Source organism: Gopherus flavomarginatus, chromosome 2 (assembly GCF_025201925.1).
Source record: "Gopherus flavomarginatus isolate rGopFla2 chromosome 2, rGopFla2.mat.asm, whole genome shotgun sequence".
In the NCBI taxonomy this organism is placed as follows: Eukaryota; Metazoa; Chordata; order Testudines; family Testudinidae; genus Gopherus; species Gopherus flavomarginatus.
In genome coordinates this window covers 60,138,929-60,161,403 of record NC_066618.1, presented here as the reverse complement: position 1 = coordinate 60,161,403, position 22,475 = coordinate 60,138,929, and the positions used below count along the sequence as shown (strand labels likewise).

General features: G+C 41.6%; 1 protein-coding gene across 1 annotated transcript; it reads left to right on the top strand.

Moving 5' to 3' along the window:
- Positions 1–317: 317 nt before the first annotated feature.
- FERD3L (Fer3 like bHLH transcription factor) lies at positions 318–809 on the top strand. Its single transcript, XM_050938772.1, has one exon. The coding sequence runs from the start codon at positions 318–320 to the stop codon at positions 807–809; it is 492 nt and encodes a 163-aa protein (XP_050794729.1).
- The last annotated feature ends 21,666 nt before the right edge of the window (positions 810–22,475 follow it).

Sequence of the window (22,475 nt, the reverse complement as noted above, 5' to 3'; positions counted from 1 at the left end):
TAGGGACGGTTGCCAAGAAGGAACTGCCTCTGATCGCTGTGACAGGATTGAAGCCCTGGGGACCTCTCTCCTTGGAACATCCACGTGTCCCCGAGGGGCTGCCTGTCTCCTCTCATCAGCATCGAGGGGAAACATTTCATAGCCTTCCCCTTTGGTGCCGCTAATCCGGTTATCTGTTGGGTTATAAATATTAATGCCCTTGCGCCGTTCGGCTGGGGATGGTACCAGCCAAGCCCTCTGTGAAGTGAGATATCAGCCTCTTCCCAGCCCGCACAAGCCCTGGGAGAATCGATGAAATACCCAGCGGAGCCCAGCAAATGGCGTATCAGGAAGGGCCAGTGGGCGCCTCGGTGCTGGACTTCGTGGCCGATCTCTCCCTGGGGTCTCCCGAGTGCCACCCCCGAGGGGTGCCCAGTCTGGACCTGTACGATTTCTCCTCCGGACCTCCGTTTGGGGAGAGAGCCCTGGCTCTCCGAGAGGGCATGGCCAGGGGGCTGTCTCTGGCCCCCTTTGATGATGGAGACCCCGAGGAAGAGGAGGAGGAGGAGGAGAGAATGAAGGGCACGTCTCTGCTGGACAGACCCAAGAGAAAGCGAGTCATCACCTGTGCCCAGCGCCAGGCTGCCAACATACGGGAGAGGAAGAGGATGTTCAACCTCAACGAAGCGTTTGATCAGCTGAGGAAGAAGGTGCCCACCTTCGCCTACGAGAAGCGGCTCTCCAGGATAGAGACCTTACGCCTGGCCATTGTCTACATCTCCTTTATGACTGAGCTCTTGGACAGCTGCAACAAGAAGGAGGCGAGCTAGGGAGCCGAGGACGCAGAACTTCTCCATCCAGGGATGGAGGCGGACAGCATCCCAGCCCGGGCAGGCAAAGGAGAAAGGACAGGGGCGCAGTTTAGCACAGGCAGTGCTCCTGGCTCTCCGGCTAGTGCCTGGGGTCACGTAGAGGATTCAGGGGATGATGCTATAAGATCAAATCAAGGGGCACTTTGGGATGGCGGGGCAGGGAGGAAAGCGTCACCAGCTGTACATTCATTGGTATCTAATGGGACTTTGGGCAAGGAAAGGAGTGATGAGTTTTGTTTGTTTCTTTGTACTTAAAACTTTGCCACCTGCTGCCTTTGGGAAAAGGTCTGAGGCTTCCCCGCTCACATAGACCTGATGGCTTTCAACGGGATTTTCCTGGGAGGCATCCCTGCCTCACAGTGACGGGGAGTAAATGCTTTCCACATGCCGCCTATTGAATATCTTCATGTTAGCGGGGTTTGCCTTTCAAAAGTCCCTATTCTTTTCTTCTGGCCGGAAAAGTCAATCCAATGCATCACATGACCCCCAAAGCGCAGAATGGACCATTTGAACAGAGCTGGGAATTGGCCCGGGGTCTTCCAGCAAGTCCAACCAAGTTTCGTGGGAAAGGAGGGGGCTAGGGTAAGGTGTGGGAGCGAGTCCAGCCGCGGCCAGGCGATGCTGGAAAGTCCCGGAGTGAATGAAAGAGAACAGGGGTGGGAGGGAGATGAGCCTGGGTGAGAGGGGAGAACGGCTCCCCGAGCGATCACTGCTCCGCGTGAGCAGGGAAACCCACGCCCCTGGATCCAGCCTGGAGGGATCTCTGCTCCCTCCCTCTCTGGCTCGGCTGCCGAGGCCGGCCCGCCTGGCTCCGTTCGCCTCCCGCGGGCACATAGCTGGGCGCAGCGGCCGGGCGCCCCTAGAAACCCCGACGCTTCCTCCGTTGTGTCCCCTCGGCCCAGCCCAGCCTAACTGGCTTTCGCTAGCTCGCTCGCTGCCGTCTCTCCGCCTGCAGGTGGGGGCGGGCGGACGCTTCCTCCAGGCCAGGCGAGGGGCGAGTTTAATTATTTTGGCATTATCTGAGAGCGCTGCCGGGGTCACCCACTCCCATGTGCCCGGGGCCAGTGACGAGCTGAGCAGTGAAGGGGAAAAGCCACCTTTCCTGCCTGCTGCCTCCGCTCCTGCTCCCCTCTTTACTCGGGGCTGCTTTCCCCAGCCAGAGCTCTGGCGTTTGCCCTGCAAACTGAGTCCCCTGCCTGCAGGGGCTCTCGGGTGCTTTCTGAGCTCAGTTCTGGCCTCAGTCTGGCGCCTTACGTGTGTTCCAGCTTCTCTTCCAAAGCAATGGGGAAACTGACAGAGATCAGTCACCCCTGGCAGTTTTTACATCAAGCCTGGATGTGTTTTTAGAAGAGCTGTTGTGGGAATTATTTTTGGGGAGTTCTATGGCTTGAGTTATGCAGGAGGAGATCAGATTAGATGATCACAACGGTCCCTTCTGGCCTTGAAATATAGGAATCTGCCTAGTGTATTAGTATCACTGGAATTGCATGTGGTCTGGGGAAAGAAGGGTGGGCGAATTTTTTTTGGGGGGGAGGAATGAAAATTTGACTCATCTAAAAATAAATTTGAGATTTTGAAAAGTTTTTTTAAAAATTTGACTAGCCCTAAAGGTGATTTGAAAACAGAAAAAAAATGTTTTCATGTAATTTCCTCCAATTTTTAAAAAATTCAAAATATTGCAATTCAGAAAATTCCAAACACCTGTAATCTAAATCTGGATCATCTATATCTACATTGCAGCCAAGTATCTATCTATCTATCTATCTATCTATCTATCTCCACATACATTCTAGTGTTCCTGCTCCCTCTCACCTTCCTTTCTCATGGTTTTCCTTCAATTGATATGTTATTACTTCTTCTCCAGTGAGATAAATAAAACAGGTTTATTTACCCCCACCTTATATCAAAAGCATCTTGATAAACAGTTTAGGGTCTGAGTGTGCCCTCACTGAAGTCAGTGACATAACTCCCTTTTAATTAAGTGTTATAAATCTGCAACAGTGCCAAACAAAAGAGTGTCTCTGGTTTTTTGCCAGTATAACAAAGATCAGAATCTGGCCCAAGTATCTATGATTTATAGTCCATGGTTTTATTAACTCCCATAAGGATTGTTATTGTTCTGTCTCATTATGTTTATTATTTACTATTAATATTGCTATTAACATTTGCATTGCCAAATGCTTATTCCTTACCTGTGCTGACCTTCCTGATTCAGATATCAGTTGCTTTGCAATATATCTGCTTTATGAGTTGTTGAAATGTCTTTTCTAAGAGAGGGCGGACTGGCTAATACAGCCCAAACCTCACTATAAAACTGGAGTGCTTCCTATATTAGAATATATTCTGCTAAAAATGAAAAATTTAACTAGAAGTGAAGATTAAACCTTTCAAATCAACAAATGGCCCACATGTATATTGTTGTTACCATTGTATAAAGAATCAAGATGAAGACAGGTTCTTTAACTACTCTATATTACAATCTGTATATAACTGTGCTTTCCATAGAAAGGCTGTGTGTCTCTTCATGAGTGTTCATTTCTGTGTCATTGGATAAAATTAGGTCTCTATAACCCATCTTATTTAAAGTTAAGAGCTTCAAAATGTAAACATGTCTGTGTCAGATAATTCAAAAATTATTGGTTTTCTCTTTTTGGCTTATTAACAAAACATTGCAACATTTCAAGATCCAAATTGTTTTCATACTTATGTTAACAATTAGGAAAAGGCAGAAAGCAATGTCTGTGTTTTATTATTTATGTATGACCCAAAATCCTGATCCTCTATAATTAATTATTATTAAAGAATTCACTGGAAATTTGACAATAGTAAGTCAGAGTTATAGTGAAATTCCTGTTTGAATCATTGATTTTGAAGAAAAAAATGCCACTGCAGTTTATGCCAGAGGAGAAAATGTATAAACAGCGCAGGGCAAATGTCAAGGACCTTCAATGGTGTAAATTGCTATAGCACTATTGCCTTCAAAGGAGCTACTCCAATTCTATGTTGATTTACATGAGGGGAGGAGCTGACAAATGTCTTCCTACAAACCAGCTATCTGGCTTTGCTTGCTTCAATTGATTCATCACTGACTTGGATGACTTTATAAAAAGGACTCGGAGCATGATCTGATGCAATAGTATCCTTAGTGCAATGCTCTCTTGGGCTCCCATCAACAACGGTAATTAGATCTGTTTAGGCAGACCCCTTCACCCATGTGGGACTCCACTGAAGGCAGTGGGATTCCACATGGACCCATCCATCTGCCCTTGTTGGTCAAGTTGCAATATTGGGGCCATGGTGTGCCAGGCATGTAAACACATTTTGGAACCATATTGGACAAGTTTCCAACTGCAGTATAATCCCCTCTCATTGCAATCAAATGTACAATGGGCCTGATTCTCATCTCACTTACCCTGGTCTGATTCAAGAGTAACACTACTAAAGTTAATGGAGTATAAATCTGGTATATCTGGGATCAGAATGGGATCCAGTGAAATCCTGGCCCTATTGAAGTAAATGGCTAAACTCCTATTGACTTCAGTGGGGACAGGATTTTAGCCAGTATATTTAAAGGTTTCCAAAACACAGCAGCCACCAATGCACAAGCCACAGCAGCTTCCAATGCACAAGCTAATCAGTTATTGGGTCTCCTAAAGGACCATGCCTTTATGACCGCATTAAAAAGAAAAACTGATGGTGTCAATTACTCCTGGGAAAAGATAATAATGGGGTTTTTAAAGTCTTAGAGCTGTTTGAACAAATACCATTTTTAGATCTTGCTCTGAGGCGGGTTTGTTTATGTTCTCTTTGCTCACTGAAGGCTGCCTTTTGGTAGAAAGCTGAGTTCCCTCATAGCTATCGGGTTACTCTTAGTATTCAGACATGTAAACCAAAAAATAAGTCTAAATGAAATCATATTTGAAAGACATTACCAAGCTTTCCAAGAGAAGGAAAAATAATCAAAAGACTGTACAATCTATATTCAGGCTGATCTTGTTTTACAACTACCCAACCTGAAAGCAGATTTACGCAAATTAGTGCTGGAAACAGAACAAAATATTATGATAGCATTGAAAACTCCTGCATCCACATTCTGACTAGCTACTAAGGCCTCATGATTGGTGTTTATTATCACATTTGTCAGCATTTCCATTATAAACACACTAGTGTGGAGGGTTTATAACTCAGCTATAAAAATTCCCTCCAGGATGAAACTTGATAAGTGAGGACTTAGCCCAACAACTCTTTTTTTTTTCCTTCTACAAACTTTAAAAGAAATTAGGTTTTAAAGTCACAAAGATACTAAGAATAGATGGGATGGGGGCTTGGACTTCTTTTGTTTGCTTGTTTTGGGTACTTCTTTAACTTCAGATCAGCTGTGTTTCTTAAGATGATTTTCTCTGCAGCCATTTTGCTCCTTAATATGAACGTGAACTCTTTGATGTATTTTTAAAATTGCAAATAGCTGAGATAATGAGGTTTAAAGGGTGACTGCTGCGTATATGTCGGACCAGTTTTCATAAGGATTTTTTTCTGTGCATTGGCATTAGTGATCCAATATAATGAAAGTGCAGCAGCCTCAAGAGCGTTTCATATTCTAGCCCTGCACGTTATGCCTGCACCATAAGTGACACAGGCTGCCGCTCGAGAATAGGAGTTTTTAGCCACTCATGACACTTCGGCATGACACATAGGGCTTGTCTTCACGTACAGCACTATAGCGGTACAGCTGTACTGGTGCAGCTGCACTGCTGTAGCGCTTTAGTGAAGATGCTACTACACCAATCGCTGGCGATCTTCTCCCATCACTGTAGTTAATCTACCTCCATGAGAAGCAGGAGCTATGTTGACAGGAGATGCTCTCCCATCAACATAGCGTTGTCTACATTGAGGACTATGTCAGTCGCTCAGGGATGTGGATTTTTCACACCCCTCAACAATGTAGTTACACCTATATCAGCCTGTAGTGCAGATCAGGCCATTGTAACTGCTTTGGCTCTTGTACCATCATCTTTTGAGAAGGACAGTTGTGATCTAATAGGGCAAACCACACTTTTGCTATTATGCATACACCATAACAGTTGCAAAGGCTGTTGGGTAGGCTGAAAAAGTTGTTAACAGTTCTACACAAAACTTTTTAAAGAACTGCTACATCTAGAGCATTCTCATTCAGGCTTTGATGCAAAAGAACAGACTGATCCCTAACAGCCTCTACAATTGACATCAACCCTAACAGTATGCCCTGGTAAAACTACCAGTGACTTCATGGGATCAAGAATTCAATTGAAATTGCCTTCAAGACTTTGTCTATTTAAGAACTGTAGGATGGAGTCCTTAATGAAATATAGACCTGGTTGATAAAAATTCCTCAGATAGGTCTTTGTGATAACATGATAGACCTTAGAAAAAAGAACAGGAGTACTTGTGGCACCTTAGAGACTAACAAATTTATTTGAGCATAAGCTTTTGTGGGCTACAGCCCATTTCTTCAAATAAAAGTATCCTCACACCTCTTGTGAACTGTCTGAAATGGGCCATCTTGATTATCACTACAAAAGTTGTTTTTTCTCCTGCTGATAATTGCTCATCTTAATTTGTTCGCTTCTTAGAGTTTATATGGCTACTTCCACCTTTTCATGTTCTCTGTATGTATATATATCTCCTTACTATATGTTCCATTCTATGCATCTGAAGAAATGAGCTGTAGCCCACGAAAGCTTATGCTCAAATAAACTTGTTAGTCTCTAAGGTCCACAAGTACTCCTGTTCTTTTTGCAGATACAGACTAACACGGCTGCTACTCTGAGACCTTAGAAAGTGATTCAGCTGAATAACATATGAATTTAAAATTTGTCTGAACCTCTTTACAAAGACTTTTGTTTCTCACCATTTTTTCCCCTAATTTCAGAGATGACTCTCAGGTCTGGTCTACAGCAGGCTTGTATCCTCTAAATTTTTCCACTGTTGCTTCACTGGTGGCAAGAATAGTGAGAGTCCAGTCCAGCAATCCTTGGCCATTTGAAATTCCCATTGGCTTAACCAAAGAATTCAAAGTTAAGGGGGTGATCCTATAATAACCCTTAGTCTTGGGATGTATAATGTTAATTTTCACATGTATACATACTTATAAGAGAACATATGATCTGTAATGTATATTATCTTAATTCAGAATTGTTTACATACATTTTAATGGTTTTGGTGCTTTAACTGTAACATTCTGGCATTCGGATCATCTCCCATGGCAAAACATTTAGGAGGAGGATATTTCTACAAAGATCCCTTCATGGAATTCTTCCCCATTGCAGGAGCTTGAGTAGGCCAGGGGGGTTAATGACAAATCTGAATGATCTGAGGATGAATGGTTCTCAGAAACCCATGAGAGGCCAGACCATTCATGCCTCTGCACTAGGTCTGTCACCTGCATATTCTCCCTCCTTCCAGAACTCCACAGAAAATAGAGTAGAGCTTCATGCTGTATAACTTTTCTCACCTCAGCTCCTGGGGCCAGAAGGAGACAATGTGTGTCCACTCCCTTTTCTGGCCCACCTAGTCTCTTCCCCCTAACCCTGCATGGACCCAGGACCCCAAAGGTGGGGACTAATGCTGTGAAGGCAGCTGACCTTTCACAGACTTATACATGGCAAGGGGGAGATCTATGTGTAAAGAGTCCTTTTCCGTGCACAGATCAGGAGTTGATGATCCAAACTTTGATATATATTTTTTCTACTACATGTTACTTGCTACAGCATCCTTCACTTTGTTAATGGCTTTATTTTTTACATCTGGAATTTCATACACCAGAGGAAAAGGGGGACAACATTATTAATGATGACTGTAATATAAATATATAATCTCAAAATTTCAAAGCCAAGCCCCACTAGAGCTTCTTCAACAATTCTGATTTACCCCTAATATTGCAGATGATTTTCTCATTGGATTAAAAAAAAATTAGCCAAAATTTTCAAAGGTGACCAGTGATTTTGGGCGATCTCCATTTTTGCATGCTTAGCTTGAGACACCTTAGAAAGGTCCTGATTTTCAGAGGATAAGTTCTCAGCACTACTTGAAAATCAGGACCCCTTAAGGAGTGCCAAATTGGGAACTAGTCACTTTAGAAAATGTTGGTCTTTACTCCAAATAATGAACACCCTTCAGGCCCAAATGGATGTGTGCAACCGTGCTTGTACACTTCTGTATGTCTGAGTGATATGCCCAGTGCATGTATGTAAGTCAGGAAAATGCTAAAGTGTGCAAACGCACCAGAAAGTGTCGGGCTAAGAATCTGTGCATACTACAGCTGATGTACATGTCTGCCTTGCACAACAAAGATTCTGTGTAATCTAGTCAGCAGGAGCCATAAATCGTAGATACTCTTGCTCCACTGGGTTAAAGGTTATCATTTCTTCTTCACTCACTGTCACCATTCCCAACGTTTGCTGTTCAATTAACAAACATGTCCAGAGTGGATGGAATGCTAGCATGTATTTTACCTTGCCCTAATGAACTACATTAACTAACACTTCTACCTCCTCTGGAGATCAAGGATGGAGCAGGCATAGAGGTATGTGTAGGGTGAGGCAGAGCCAATGGCCACATGGCTCCTAGAACTAGTGACCTGGAATGATTTGAAGTGGAACATTCCATCCTGAGTAGTTGCTCCCAAGCTCCACCTCCTCATCCACAACCCAACACAACCCAACACAATGAAACAGAACCTTGGCCAGATAATATTTATGGGGGAAGGGAGGGGGAGGGCTTCTGCAAACTCAGGGGAATCATACAGCATAAGTCTCCCTGCTTCCAGGGCTAGAAGCTCTTGGAATTTTTTTCTTCACTGCTTCACTCCTCTTTATACAGTCAGCAGAGGAGCTCATAGAGCCCTTGAAGGGTGACTAACATTAATTCAAATAAATCTTTTTTAAATAAACATGAAACCCCTTAGTGCTAAATCCAGCAACAATGCATGAGATCTCATGTTGCAACAGGGGTCAGATTTCTGTGAAAACGGGCACTAGTGCCCACATTCTGCCATTCAGCCCAAACTATGTAACTCCATTTCCTGCCCCCCAATAAGCCAAACAAGTGATGATCTGAAATCAGCCCCTTCATTTAGCTGACAATCTGCCAGAAATATGACATCTTCCAAAACACAGAGATCCATCTGTTGTCTGCTTCCAGGCAGAGAAGTGGATTTCCAAAGAGAAGTGGGTATTGGCCCCGAATGGCTGGAATTATCCAAATGCTGACGTTCTTCATAGGTTATCATGTTTTCGAGGTGCATTTGGACCCAGTCTTGGCCACCTAAGTTACAAGTGACATCTTTTAGAATAATGTATATAACTGATCTGTGTAGCTAATGGGAGCTGCAGAATACATATATTTTTAAATATCTTTAAGCTGATTCAGAGATCCTGTGAGATCTAGGACTCAGGCCTATTCCCTGGAACACTTGGGAGTCCTTAGATGTATACATAGTGTACACTGCTTGGCTTAAGAAGATTATTGTAATTATGTATACAAAAGAAAAAGGTAAAGAGCCATAATAACAGAATATACGGAAAAGTTGAGAAACCTTTAAATCTCCATTTTAAAAGATGTGTTAGAATATGTATGAATAACATTAATGAAGTGATTCCACAGTATCCTTCAACCTTACAATGAGAATAATTAAATCCAAGAGAAGATGGAGGAGGGTGAATAACAGGCAAGAATAAAGTGACTGAGAGACAGTTAAAACAATAGTTTTCGGAGGTCTTCTCTTGTTGTACTAAGGGAAGCACTGAATTAATTCTATCCCTTTGTTTGAGTTTGTTTTTAATTTCCAAGTCTTCTCAGATATCTTGAAGCATTGCCAAATTATCATTAAGCTGATATTTTAGCTCTTTATAAGATGCTATCCCATCCATACATAAACCCAATTCTTAATTGGATGGAGGTAGATTTCGTCATCAGCCTAACAATATGCCTGTCATGCCTCGTATTGCTAGAGCATGCCTTGGTTAGATGCAACAGATAGTTCAAACCCTTAACAGTCTTAACAATATCAAGCTATTAGATCTAGGGATGTTTTCCCCACTATCCTGTCTATTATTTTACCATACCAGCTGCACATGCTTCCACAAACAGTGGGTCAGTTCTCACAATCGTATGTTTGATACCATAAGTAACTAACAGGCTTTATGAAGACCACATCTAATGCCAGCTCAACAAGTGGGCAAACCTCACACCCTGACAACATGGTACCTTGGAAACTCCACAAGTTTAAATTCATGAAGTTTCTGAGTATTGACTTTGTGAGTTTTTCTGCAGAAGGGCATGATCTGGCCCCGTATTACTGGCAGTGCACTTACAGATTTGAAAGTACCTCCACAATATCTGCACATCTTTCTTGAACATGGCTAAAAATATCAAAGTGTCATCCACATACAAGTCTCATATGCATTTGGGCTCAAATCCCCTCTCCAGTGCTGAACCCAAGTGGTTGACTGGGGATTTCTTTAGGGACAAGGGTTAGAATTCTTCTCTCCAACCTGTAGGATAGTTAGGAGCGGGGGCAGGGAAACATGTAGTGTCAGGCTGTCCAACCTCTTTGCAACCTCCGCAGGGCCACTATTTGTGAATAGGGAAGGGCTCCTGACACACACACACATGCCCTGCCCCACACAAGCACCCCACATAATCACAGTGGCTCCACTGGGTCCTTGGCCTCTGTGTCCATGGGAAAGGGTGGAAGGATTTGTGCCCATACTCCTGTCTTTTACTCTAAATGTCACTAGCTCTGTTTTTCTCCATTTATTTGAACAAGAGTTGTTCTGCATAGAGAGGTTTAACATTTCTATTAGATACAAGCCATTCAGGGCAAACCTACTGCTTGTATTGTGAAGATTTTCTAATCAATGCAGTGAAAGTGTGAGCTACTTTGGCTTCTGTCTCCCACTAGCATGCCAGTGCTATGATAGTGTCATGTCATGCATGTATTACGGAAGACCAGTAAACGAGTTCCCCTGAACCATGAGGATTTTTTCATGGTGTTTAGTTCAATCTTGACTTCAACCTCACATTTTAAACTGTTTTAAAATATGTTTTAGCAACTTTTACTTGCAGCTTTTTAGCTATATAGTAATTTAGCTACAAACCTGAGTTAGAGGCAATGTCAAACCTCCTTGCTCAAGTGTCTGACGGACAGTGTCTGAAGAAATACCCTACTCCTGTAGCTTCAGGGACTATACAGGGAATGCACTATCCTTTAGAATGACTCAGCCTGCTCCCCGTTTAAAGTGAGCCTCTGCAGATGGTCAACTTTGCACACCTGGGGTGAAAGGTATGGCCTGCAGAGGTGATTGGTTGAACTGGCAACCTCCATCCCACTGATCTGCATCCCACAAACGGGGTGGGGGGAGAGGGGAGATTTGCACTCTCATTGCCCCAGGTGTTTGCACAGAATATTTAGGTGAGTATGAAGGGCGTTCCCCCTTCCTTGCACAATTAAGCTAGGATTAAGGACTATCTAGCCCAGTAGTTTTCTAACTGTGGTTGGTAGACCCCCGGGTGTCCACAGACTATGTCTAAGGGTCCATGAAAAGTTACCACCATATAACAGTGGTTATCAACGTGTAGTCTGAGGACCCCTGGGTGCATATAGACTCTGTCTAAGATTTCCAAAGGGGTCTGAACCTCCATTTGAAAATTTTTAGGAGTCCACAAATGAAAAAAGGTTGAAAACTACTGATCTAACCCATAATTTTCTAAACACAGTTAAAATGTTTTTCAAACACCATCCCCACCCCAATTTTTCCACCTTAATGAAACTTTCTGCCCACAATTTATTGTGGGTTCAAATGGAAACATTTAGATATTTAACTAGTGGACTTACTCAACAGTTAAAGTAGTTTGACATCTAGATAGAATCATTTGTTCCTGCAATGATCTGCAGGGAAAAAACAAACAAACAAAGAAAAAAACAAAAACAGGCACAATTATTTAGGGTTGAAAAATTCTGCTTCCAAATTGGAGGCCAAATTCACCCTCCACTAAAATGCAGCCACCTCCAGAGGAGACTGCAGGAGATGTATCACCATGCACAGCAACACTACACAGTAATTTAGGACAAGAAGTACAGAAAATTAACACAGTTGATTGAAATGTAAGCTAATTGGACCATACCATCACTAAGCAACTATTGGTGCTAAATTTAAATAGACAAGCTGTATTATCCATCATAGAATTTGGCCAAGACATTGGGATTAACACCTTTACTCGTTCAAGGCTGCTTTGTGATTTTCAATGACCAAAAGAGGTCTGCTCCTCAGTTTAAGATCTTGACTGATAATGGCTAGGTTGAGGGGCATTTGGAGATAGTTGAAATATATTTTAAATTGGATTGTATATTTTATCCCTTTCCCTCACCCTTCATATGCTACTTGCCTTTTTACACTGTAAGGTCTTCCTCCGATGCAGACAGCACCTAGCTGTGCACTCTACTATAATGCAAATAATATATAATCGTCATCAGTGGCACCTCCAGCACCATATATTCTAATATCATGTGAGAGCATTGAATCAGCACTGACTCAGAGAGGAAATGCCACATCTACGGTATCATCTGCACCACTTCCTCAAGTCCTGTGGGTTTTTACTAGAGGTCACCCATCTAAGTAGAGATCAGTCCTAACTCTCATTAGCTTTTCTGATCTGAAAAGATCACAAAATGAGTTTGTATAGCTTCAAGCCATAGAAAGCTATTTGGCCAGACAAATATTTCTCTGTGATGAATGATCATAGCATCATAGAAATGTAGAGCTGGAAGGGATCTCAAAAGAGATGTCCTCTAGTCCAGCCTCCTGCACTGTGGCAGTACCAGGTATACCTAGACCATCCCTGACAGGTCCTTGTCTAACATTTTCTTAAAAATCAATTAAGGGGATTCCACAACCTTCCTTGGTAACCTATTCCAGTGGTTAACTGTCATTATGGTTCCTAATATCTAACCTAGATATCCCTTGCCCCTATTTTCAGAGAATATGGAGAACAATGGATCACCATCCTCCTTATAACAGCCCTTAACATATGGGAAGATGGTTATCAGTTCCCTTGTCCGTCTTCTTTTCTCTATACCAAACATACATTGTTTTTTAAAGATTTCCTCATGGATCAGGTTTTCTACATTTTTTATCATTTTGTGCCCTTCTCTGCGCTCTGTCCAATTTGTCCACATCTTTCTCAAAGAGTAATGCCCAAAACTGGACACAGAACTGTAGTTATGGCCTCACCAATCCAAGTAAAGAGGAATAATTACCTCCCATGTTGTACATATAACACTCCTTTTAGTACACCTGAGAGAGATATTAGCCTTTTTTGTAACTGCATCACATTCTTATCTCATACTCAATTTATGATCCACTACAACTCCAAGATCCTTTTTTGCAATACTACCACTTAGCCAGTTATTCCCCCATTTTGTATTTGTGCATTTGATTTTTCCTTCCTAAGTGTAGTACTTTACATTTGTCTTTACTGAATTTCATCTTGTTGATTTTAGATTAATTCGCCAATTTATCCATGTACTTCTGAATTCTAATCCTGTCCTCTCCAAAGTGCTTGTAACACCTCCCATCTTAGTGTCATCTGCAAAATTTAGAAGCATACGATCCACAAAAAGATGGAGTAGTACCAGACCCAGGACAGGCTGTCTTATTAGTTATGACTTTCACCGAATAATCAATGTTCCACAGAAACTCCAGGAGACATGTTTCTTTCAATTTACCCAAACTTTTGGGATAAGGAGTAAAAATGACCAACATTATGATCCTAAATCTGGACAAGAGACACATTGGGATAAGTGTTGGGAGGTTGCAATTTGGATTTATAATGGTTTTCTTTTTAATATGTGTATTGCTATCCACTATGCGTCACTGTGGGGAAAAGGATTACTGACCCAAGAGATGACATAAACTTCACTCTGCTTCATACTGGAACTCTTAGTACATTCCACTATAGATTCTTTACCTTCTAATTAATTACATTTGCTATCACCGAGGGCTGCATTAGCCCATTTGCAAAATGTGTAACAGCAAAGAATAACATTAAATCAGACAACAGAAAACTTCATAACCTGTCTGAGTATGAACACAGACATAAACTTGGAAATATTTCAGTGGCAGGAGAATATTTTGGAATGAACTCCCTGCTCCACCTCTGGCAATCTAGGCCATATCTTACAATTTAGGACCCAGCCCATACACATATCATTAAAATAACACTTTGCACTTACTTGACCAACATACTTTAAAAACAACGTTTTAAAGCACTAAGGAATCTGCAAGTTCTCAAGAGTGCAATTGAGCTAGAATTCTGATCAAATGAAACATTTTGTTCAATCAGAGGGAAATTTCATCAAGTTGCTTTAACTAAAATTAAAATAAATATTAATGAACAGTGAGTGAGTACCGAATGGACTAATTTGGGCCCTATGCTCCAAAAGGGACCTCTCCAAACATTTTTTTCACCAGCATCAGTCACCATCTATGAGCCTCAGGAAAGCCCCTGTTTCCCTGAGTGATACAGACCACGTGTCATTTTAATTTAGCCATGTTAGGACCTGATCTAAAGCCCTTTGAAGCCATTGGAAACACTCCCACTAACTTCAGTGGACTTTGGATCATGCCCATTATGATCACTGACAGTAAATGTCTTCAAAGGGAAAGCAAATATTTCTTTGCTCCTGATGGTAACTATTTTTAGTGCAGCAAGGTCAGATAATGGATTTGGATATGAAAGTATGTTCAGTACAGTAGACAAATTTCAGGGTAGAATCTGTATTAATATGCTATATATATAGTCAAGCTGTCTGGAGTGGTTCACAAACTTGAGTGCCAACCGCAGGGCAGACACCCCAAATTGGTTATATGTTCTATAATTGCTAGATTTCATCAACCCAGTAACAAATATGAACTCCTGATGCACTATAACAGTCTTACCGTGGAATGACAGACAGTGGACATATCTACTCCAATTTATCTTGCCACCCAGGCAATCTGTACTGAGTGACAAATGGTCACTTGCACCAAAGAACACAAAATATTCAGGTTACTTCCAGTCCTAAGAGATCAGTCACTCACCCCAAGTCAATCTGTACCTTAGATCTCACACCAAAGACAATGCTTGTAGCCAGTCTTGGGATTGTAGCCAATCCTAACTAAGGAGTTATTAACTAGGAAAAAGGAATTTGAGAGTTATTTACAGGTTAAAGCAGGCAACATATATACACAAATGAGTTACAGTCTGTGGTTCCAATCTGTCAGCACCAAATGTCTTTTAGGGCTAACCCATGCCAAACAGCATGGGGATTTCTTGCACATATTTGGAATCGTTGCCCTCAGAATCCAGACAGCCTAAAAGATTAAAAATGTTCATGTCAGCTATCTTTATTTCTTTCTTTCAGAATTCAAGCTGATGGGACAAGCTTTCTTGCAGGTGGCACCTTCATGGGTCTGATGGGACAATTAACAAAGCCTTTGCATTGTGGCGTCCCACTATGGCCCATTTGGATTCAATAGTCCTTCCTGATGAGCTGGAGATAACACTTTTTGTAAGAATTCAGCATTTTGCATTGAGTTAATAGTTTGGAACAAACATTTTATAATTATGGAGCAAACACTTAAGTATTATCTTATAGCATGGGGTACAGACATTTCAAGCATTTCATAAAGTCTAAATACTAACAACGTTGTTATAAGTCCAGTCCCCAACATAACACATAGGTGAGCTAGATTGGTTTCCAACAGTAAATTGGTCAGTGCTCAGCTGTGGCCTAAAGCCTTTGCCAGAGCTGGCACATGGTCTGCCAGCATCACACATATCTATAATGCTAATATGCCACCAACACTTCTAGAAAACATTTTCCTTTAACTCCTGCCGAACTGTGAGTTAGTGAAAGATGGTATCTCAAAATAAATCATTGTGGATTCATAACTCCGATATAAAATAAATAGAACGAATTTTTCATGCCCAGAATTAAACCATATTCATAAACGAGCTCCCTGTGCAAAGAAGGTTCCCTGGCTGAGTATCTTTCAAGGACTGTCTGGAAGGAAGCAGGTTTTCAGCATGAAATAATGTTTGTGTTTGTGTCTCTAAGATGTGCAGCACAGAACTCACAGCCAAGGGGAAAGGGTCTTTGTAACTTCAGTCCTAAACTGCCATGGGGGCTAGAGAGGCCCCTGGCCTTATCTTAGAAAGCCCTCAGGGCCTGTCTAAGTTACAGCAGCCTTCCCTGGCTGTCCTATGGTCACAGCACTGCCCAGGATCTCTGCAGTACTGCATGCTGTGGCCCCATCACTGACATACCTCTCTCACCCCCCAGCACATCCCCTATGTGCCAAGATGTGTGAGGGTCAGGAGTAGGCAGCCTATGGCTGCCTTCTGCAGTGCATCTTATAGGAGGATCCTCCCCTGGCTTTGTAGCAGACTTTCAGGATCTCTTAATGCTATTCCAGACCTCTCATAAAGTGTAAATGGGCCAGAGCCAGGAGAGGGGTCTCACCCCTTGTCTTCTAGCTGTGTACATCATCACAAACACTTAGAGTGAAATTCACCTCTGTGCAGATGGCCAACACAAGGCATATGAGCCACTATTTTGAGGCTAGAGTGGGATTTAAGTCAGACTCCTTGCTCTTCCCACCCTGTCAGACACTACGAAAACCATACTGCATCAAGGGGCTCTGTGATGGCTTGGACAATAACAGAGTTGCACTCTCACATCTACAGAGACCTTATAGTTTCTCCTTTCCACAAAGGGTATGTCTACCCTGGCATAAAAGTGGTATGTTAAATAGCCTGTTACCTAACACATTTACCCACACTTTAAAACCCTGGTGTAGACAGGCAAGTTGTATTTTAACATGTGTTGACTTGTGGAGGTGAACTCTGCACTATTGTTCCTAGAATACTAGAGGAAGGTAGCTTGTGGTCCCATAACTAAGTGCTGTAGCTATTCCTTGTGCTGATCTCCCACTGGAAACAATAGAAGCCTTGTATGTAAAGAGACTGCGGGATTGGACACTAATGTATCATGGTTTCATTTCTTTAAAAAAAAAATCTGTGTTCAACTAATGATTAAGATCCGACCCTTCCAGGGACTGAGCATGCTTACTCCCATTGATTTCAGTGGGATCTGTGAGCACTGAGCTAGTCACGAAAGCTACTTAGCACCCTTTGGGATTGGATCCCTTGAAAGGAAGGATGATATTGTGGCTAGGGCACTGCACAGGGAGCTGGGTAACACAGATTCTGTTACTGACCTACACTAGGCTTCTTGGGTGGCCCTGGGCAAGTTGCTTAATCTCTCTGCCTCTATCTATAACATGGGGATAATAATTGTATTAACCCACCTCACTGAAGAGTTATGAGATTAAATTAATTCCTGTCTGTAAAGCACTTACAGATCCTTGGATTCAAGGTGCATCATAGCAATGGCAATTATCTATCTGTCTATCTGTCATCTAAGTTTTTACATTAATAAATAAGATTTCATACTTGATTAGTGGTAATTATTTGCTCATAGAACATTTGATTACCACTCGTCTATTCTAAAGCCAGGCGCTATGTTTGGTTAGCATTTGGACTACAGCTGTTATAAATTTAGTCTCTGGCCTCCAATTGTCCAAGACTCCAGGACATTAATTCTGTATTCACTTACTACCATGGTTTATATTCTACAGTGCCCTGGTGGTTCAAACAGATTTAATTGGGTCCTGTATACTCCATGCTGGTTTAAAACACTCTTGTATCACCATTTGATTGATTAAGATATCAACATGCTAAGGTAGCAGTAGTAATGTAAACATTTCCTTTCTGTGTCCCTTTGAATTGGTGACAACAGCAAAAGGAAGCAAGTGGCTGCACATTCCACTGCTGAACTATGAGGAAACTTGTGGGCATCACATTTGAACATTTCCACTGCAGCATTGAGCAGTGTGGCAGGGTTGCACAGGACACAGGAGAGCAGAAGTTTACATTTTGGTCACCCAATTCAACATGCTATCCTATTGTCCAAAGGCAGGCAAATGAGATCCAGGACCATTAAGTGATAATTGGGTTGGATTTAGAAGTTATGCTCCATTGTAAAACCTCAAGGTGTCAAAGCAGAAGGCCCTATGCAGTACAAAATATTCATGATCTTTCCATCTACAGGAACCTGTTGATCCTGGCACTACTATCCCAGGCAGACCTAAAAGAAAGGATAACCTGACACAGACACAAACAAAACCCCTTCCCTAGAGCTATTCTGGCCCTAGAAAGGAGTCAGGCTGTCCTGAGAACCAGGTTAACTGGGGAAAGTATAAGGTACATGTTCATTTTCAAAAGCTTTGACTTCCCCTAGTCAGATCCTCTCATCCACAGGGCTAGGATAATCTCCTTTTGTGGTTCCTGGGTGGGAGGAGGAGATGAATGGGATTCAACCTGGCTTCCAGTCAGCCAGAATTGCGGTCAGGAGAACATTGCCATTTACCTAGAACATACATGTATGGTGTGACAGCCTTTCCTTCCATCTCACTCACACCCACCTTCGCTGTCTGCTTTAGCAGAGGCAGGGACTCCACTGACTGGTGATCTGCTGTAGAGTCTTAGCAGTCACTGTCCTTTTATGGCCCCTTTCTTCATCTCTGTATCTCACTTCGTGCAACTATCTGCCAGACAGGGAGACCCTTTGGGCAGCAAGTTCTTGACGTTCTCCCCCAGGTGGCTACTGTTGTGTCAGTGAGGGAAGAGACTTTCACCCTCACGTTTTATATGATTCTAACAGGAATCTCATAGGCTCTGAGGGGAGTCACAGAATCTACAACTTAAAAGGGAAATATTTTGCAATGCTCTATCCATCATCTGTGTCTAAAAAAGAGAGGTTATTTTCCTCTATGGACAAGAAAGTCGCTTCATGGCTGAAAAGACCAGGAGTCTCATAGTGTTTCCATGAGCCCACAGCATTGAAGGATGGGGCTAGAGATCTGAGTAAAACAGAACAGTATGAATACAGAAAAGGAAATATATGGTTTAACAGTGGTGGAAAGGGGAAAAATCCAAAGAGATTAAAATAGCAAATAAAATGCATTATCAATATAAATAACCATTTTCCTCTGGAATATATAAACTCTCAGCAGTTAAACCAGCTTTTAATTCATACTCAACTAAAATTTAGGCATAAAACCACATATGTAAGATTCACAACTATACTTAGGAGTTCTGCCCAGTGTAATAACCATTGCCACAGGACTATGGGCTTAATTGTGCCTGGCCCTGGGCTTGCAAGAGGAAGGGGGATGAGAGTGAGAAGGTGTAAGGGGGAGAATGCACAAAGCCCAGGCACAAATGCAGTTACACACTAGGGTGTTCTTCCCCACACAGCAAAGGACATGTGTGAGTGCATGCTCCCCCAAGGCTCTTGTAGCTTTGAACACTGATACCTCCTGGAGCTGCACCCCCTCCTGCTGGATATGGCTCTTGCCAGAGCTGAGTCCTGTATGTGGAACATAAATCAGGACTGATGGTCAACAAACAGCCCATTATCCTGGCTACCTGCTGTAAGCAAATAAAAACAGGCAATCTGCTATGATATGCTCTGATAAATACGACAAACCAACATTTTGGGGTGGGGCTCTAGCTAACAGGAGCTACCATAGTGTTTTAAAGCTGGATATTTTCCCCCGTAGGGAAAACAGAGCCCAACACAAATCTGGCTCTGAAAATACAGTGATTGGCTTTAAAAAAAAAAATGTAAGTCCCAGAGAAAAATAGAACTCAAAACAGAAGGGGAGTGAAAGTGAAACTAACACTGTAAAAGGTAAAGCACATGTTGAAATGAAGTGATTTCTGTTCAAAGCAGGAGAATCAATGGTGCAGTAACATTCTATTCTGTACTATGAATCCACAGCTAGTCTGAATTTTAGTGACTCAGAAAATAGATAGCAGAATTCCATGTTTTTTTTAAAGTCCTGTTTTGTTTCTTTTGGCAGTTAACTAAATTAAATGACTTGATTTCCTTCAAATTTTCAACAGCTAAAAAATGACTTTCAGTATAAGAAAAATGTTAGACATGCCAGTGGTTCCACTGAAATGTAGAAATGTCCAAACATAGGTGAACAGCATGGAAATGCCTCATAAGCAATAACTAAAGTCTAGCTGGTAGCATCATTCGTTGGTACTTATAAGAAAAAGCGAATTTGCATTTGAAGAGAGTGGGAGTGAGTTTGTGGGACTAAGAAGAAATGGTGGTGGTGAATTAAAATATAGCCACTCTGACTTACAGTACCCCTGACATTTTGATGTTCTTCAAGCCCAATGTTAATAGAAAGACAAAATACAGGATCTAACTCTGCTCTCAGACACACCTGTGTAAATCCTATGTAACTTCAATGAAATCAGTAAAGTTATTCTGGATTTACTCAACAGCAAAAAAGTATATTTTTGTATCTCTTTATACCAACATTTTAAGTAGGAAAAAGAGATGAATTATTACCATTTCCTCCACTGATCTCCTAGTTAGGCTTTTCCCGAGCTCCCTTTATTTAAAACGGGGTTCTGTAGGAAATTGTGCCCTCTTGTGGTATTAGCATTACAACACAATACCTTTGCAAGTAATGTATACTTACAACTGGATAAAAAAAATCACACACTTTGGAGACAGTGTCCCAAGTGAACACAAGTTGAACTCATGAGTCTTTGCTTCCCTAGAGCAGTCACTAGACTACCTGAATTTTAAAGTTTGTAAGCGATAGTTTCTGAACATCAATAGCAATGGAAAGACTGAAAGGTGAAACAGAGTAAAGGAAGAAAGGAAAAAAAACTGAAAAATGGGATCTATCAAGTTCACTTATACTTTACCATATCCCTCTGTTTTGTGCTCTTCTGTATCTGTCTATACTGTAGCATTATATAATTTATGCACATTTTCCCTCTACACACTTTGAAAATAGTGTACAATATGAAAGTATGTGGGTGAAATCCAGATCCTATCGAAGTCATGGGACTTCTGCTATTGACTTCAAAGGACCACAATTTCACTCGATGTCTTTAGGATTAGAATGTATAGGATTGACCACAGTTCATTGAAACCAGTGGAAAGATTTCTCCTGTTTTCGATTGGCTTTGAATCAGACCCTAAACGTACAAAATATCAAGAAATTCTAAAATTAAGGCTTTTCACGTCATCATTAAGGCAACCACCTTGTATGTGTGTCACATGTTGCATTACTGGACATCCTGTTAAATCTGTGCTTGTGTGTGTGTGTGTAATGAGTTCACACTGGTAGAAACATTACCTTTGTAAATCATTGTGTTTCAATCTGTATACTTTCTCACTGAATTTCATGGATTTAAAAAAAAATGTAAACTAGAATTCTAATGGTCCCATAACTCATAACTGAACGCTGAGCCACTACACCTAAAAGCAGTGGGGTTATCGATTAAGCTAAAGGAGAATCTGATTTTATTTTTTAGTCTGGGGTAGTCCTACACTGGGTGGTGCCTAAATTGTACACGTTTCACATACTCTGTTCCTTTTGAGGCCTTCCATCCAAATACTAGTCATAACCACCCAGGACAGTTTTTAAAACCCAAATGAGCTCAAGGTCATACTGACCAGCACAGACCTGATCTTTCAATCATCAGGTTGCTGCAAACACAACTTCCACCATTTATTATTTTAATATGCACTTACACATCTGTAATACAGATTTTAATATTACAGTGTTATAAACTGTTGCTCAGATGACAGAATAAGGAAGTCATTGCTGCTGTGTGCTGAGCAATGTTCTCTCTCAGTGTAAGAGCCAATCTCATAAATGCCCAGGAACTGTTTCCTTCAGTCCTCGCGCAGGCAAACCTCCCATTGAAACCACGCACTGAGGAATCCCAGTTGACAGGTTTTAAATAAAGACAGTTTCATTTTATCTGAGCACACAAAATGGCCAAGATATATTTTTGGGTTGAAAACTCTGCATCTCCCCGCCCCTCTGCAGTTGCATAATTCGAAAATACTGAACTGATTCTCTTTGAACTTTACACACACAGAGAAGAACCTCTCATCTTTGGGCCGAAATCAAGAGAACTTTCAAACTTCAAAAGGCTGTTTTTGAAAACTTTCAGACCAGCTGAAAAGAAAGGTTTAGAATGGAAAGTCCTTCGCCGTTCTAACTAGTCTGCCTAGCAGCTCGCTTATAATATATTTGCATGCTGTGAGAACATACATGCATTCGATTTCCAGACTTGTTCTTGTGTTGGCAATATCTTAAGGGACTTAGTTCAATTTTCTTTCTAGCAACTGATTTGTGGTTTATTAAAAATCAATCTGATGTCCATTGTTGGGTGGTTATAGCAGATCGGAGGGTATAAATTACAGATAATACAACTGTTGGCAGAAAATCCCCTGTGCGGTTAAGAAAACAGGGCATTTCACACGAGTTGCAATATGAAAATAACTGATCTTGGCACACATCAGCAACCCCATAGTTAGGAGATTTTCTTTCTTTTCTTGACCATTTTTAACATTTATTCGGCTAGCTATGGCCATTTGCTTGCCCTTTGTTTTTCATTAGATAGAAAAGACTGACCCTAAAGTCCATCCAAAAAGAT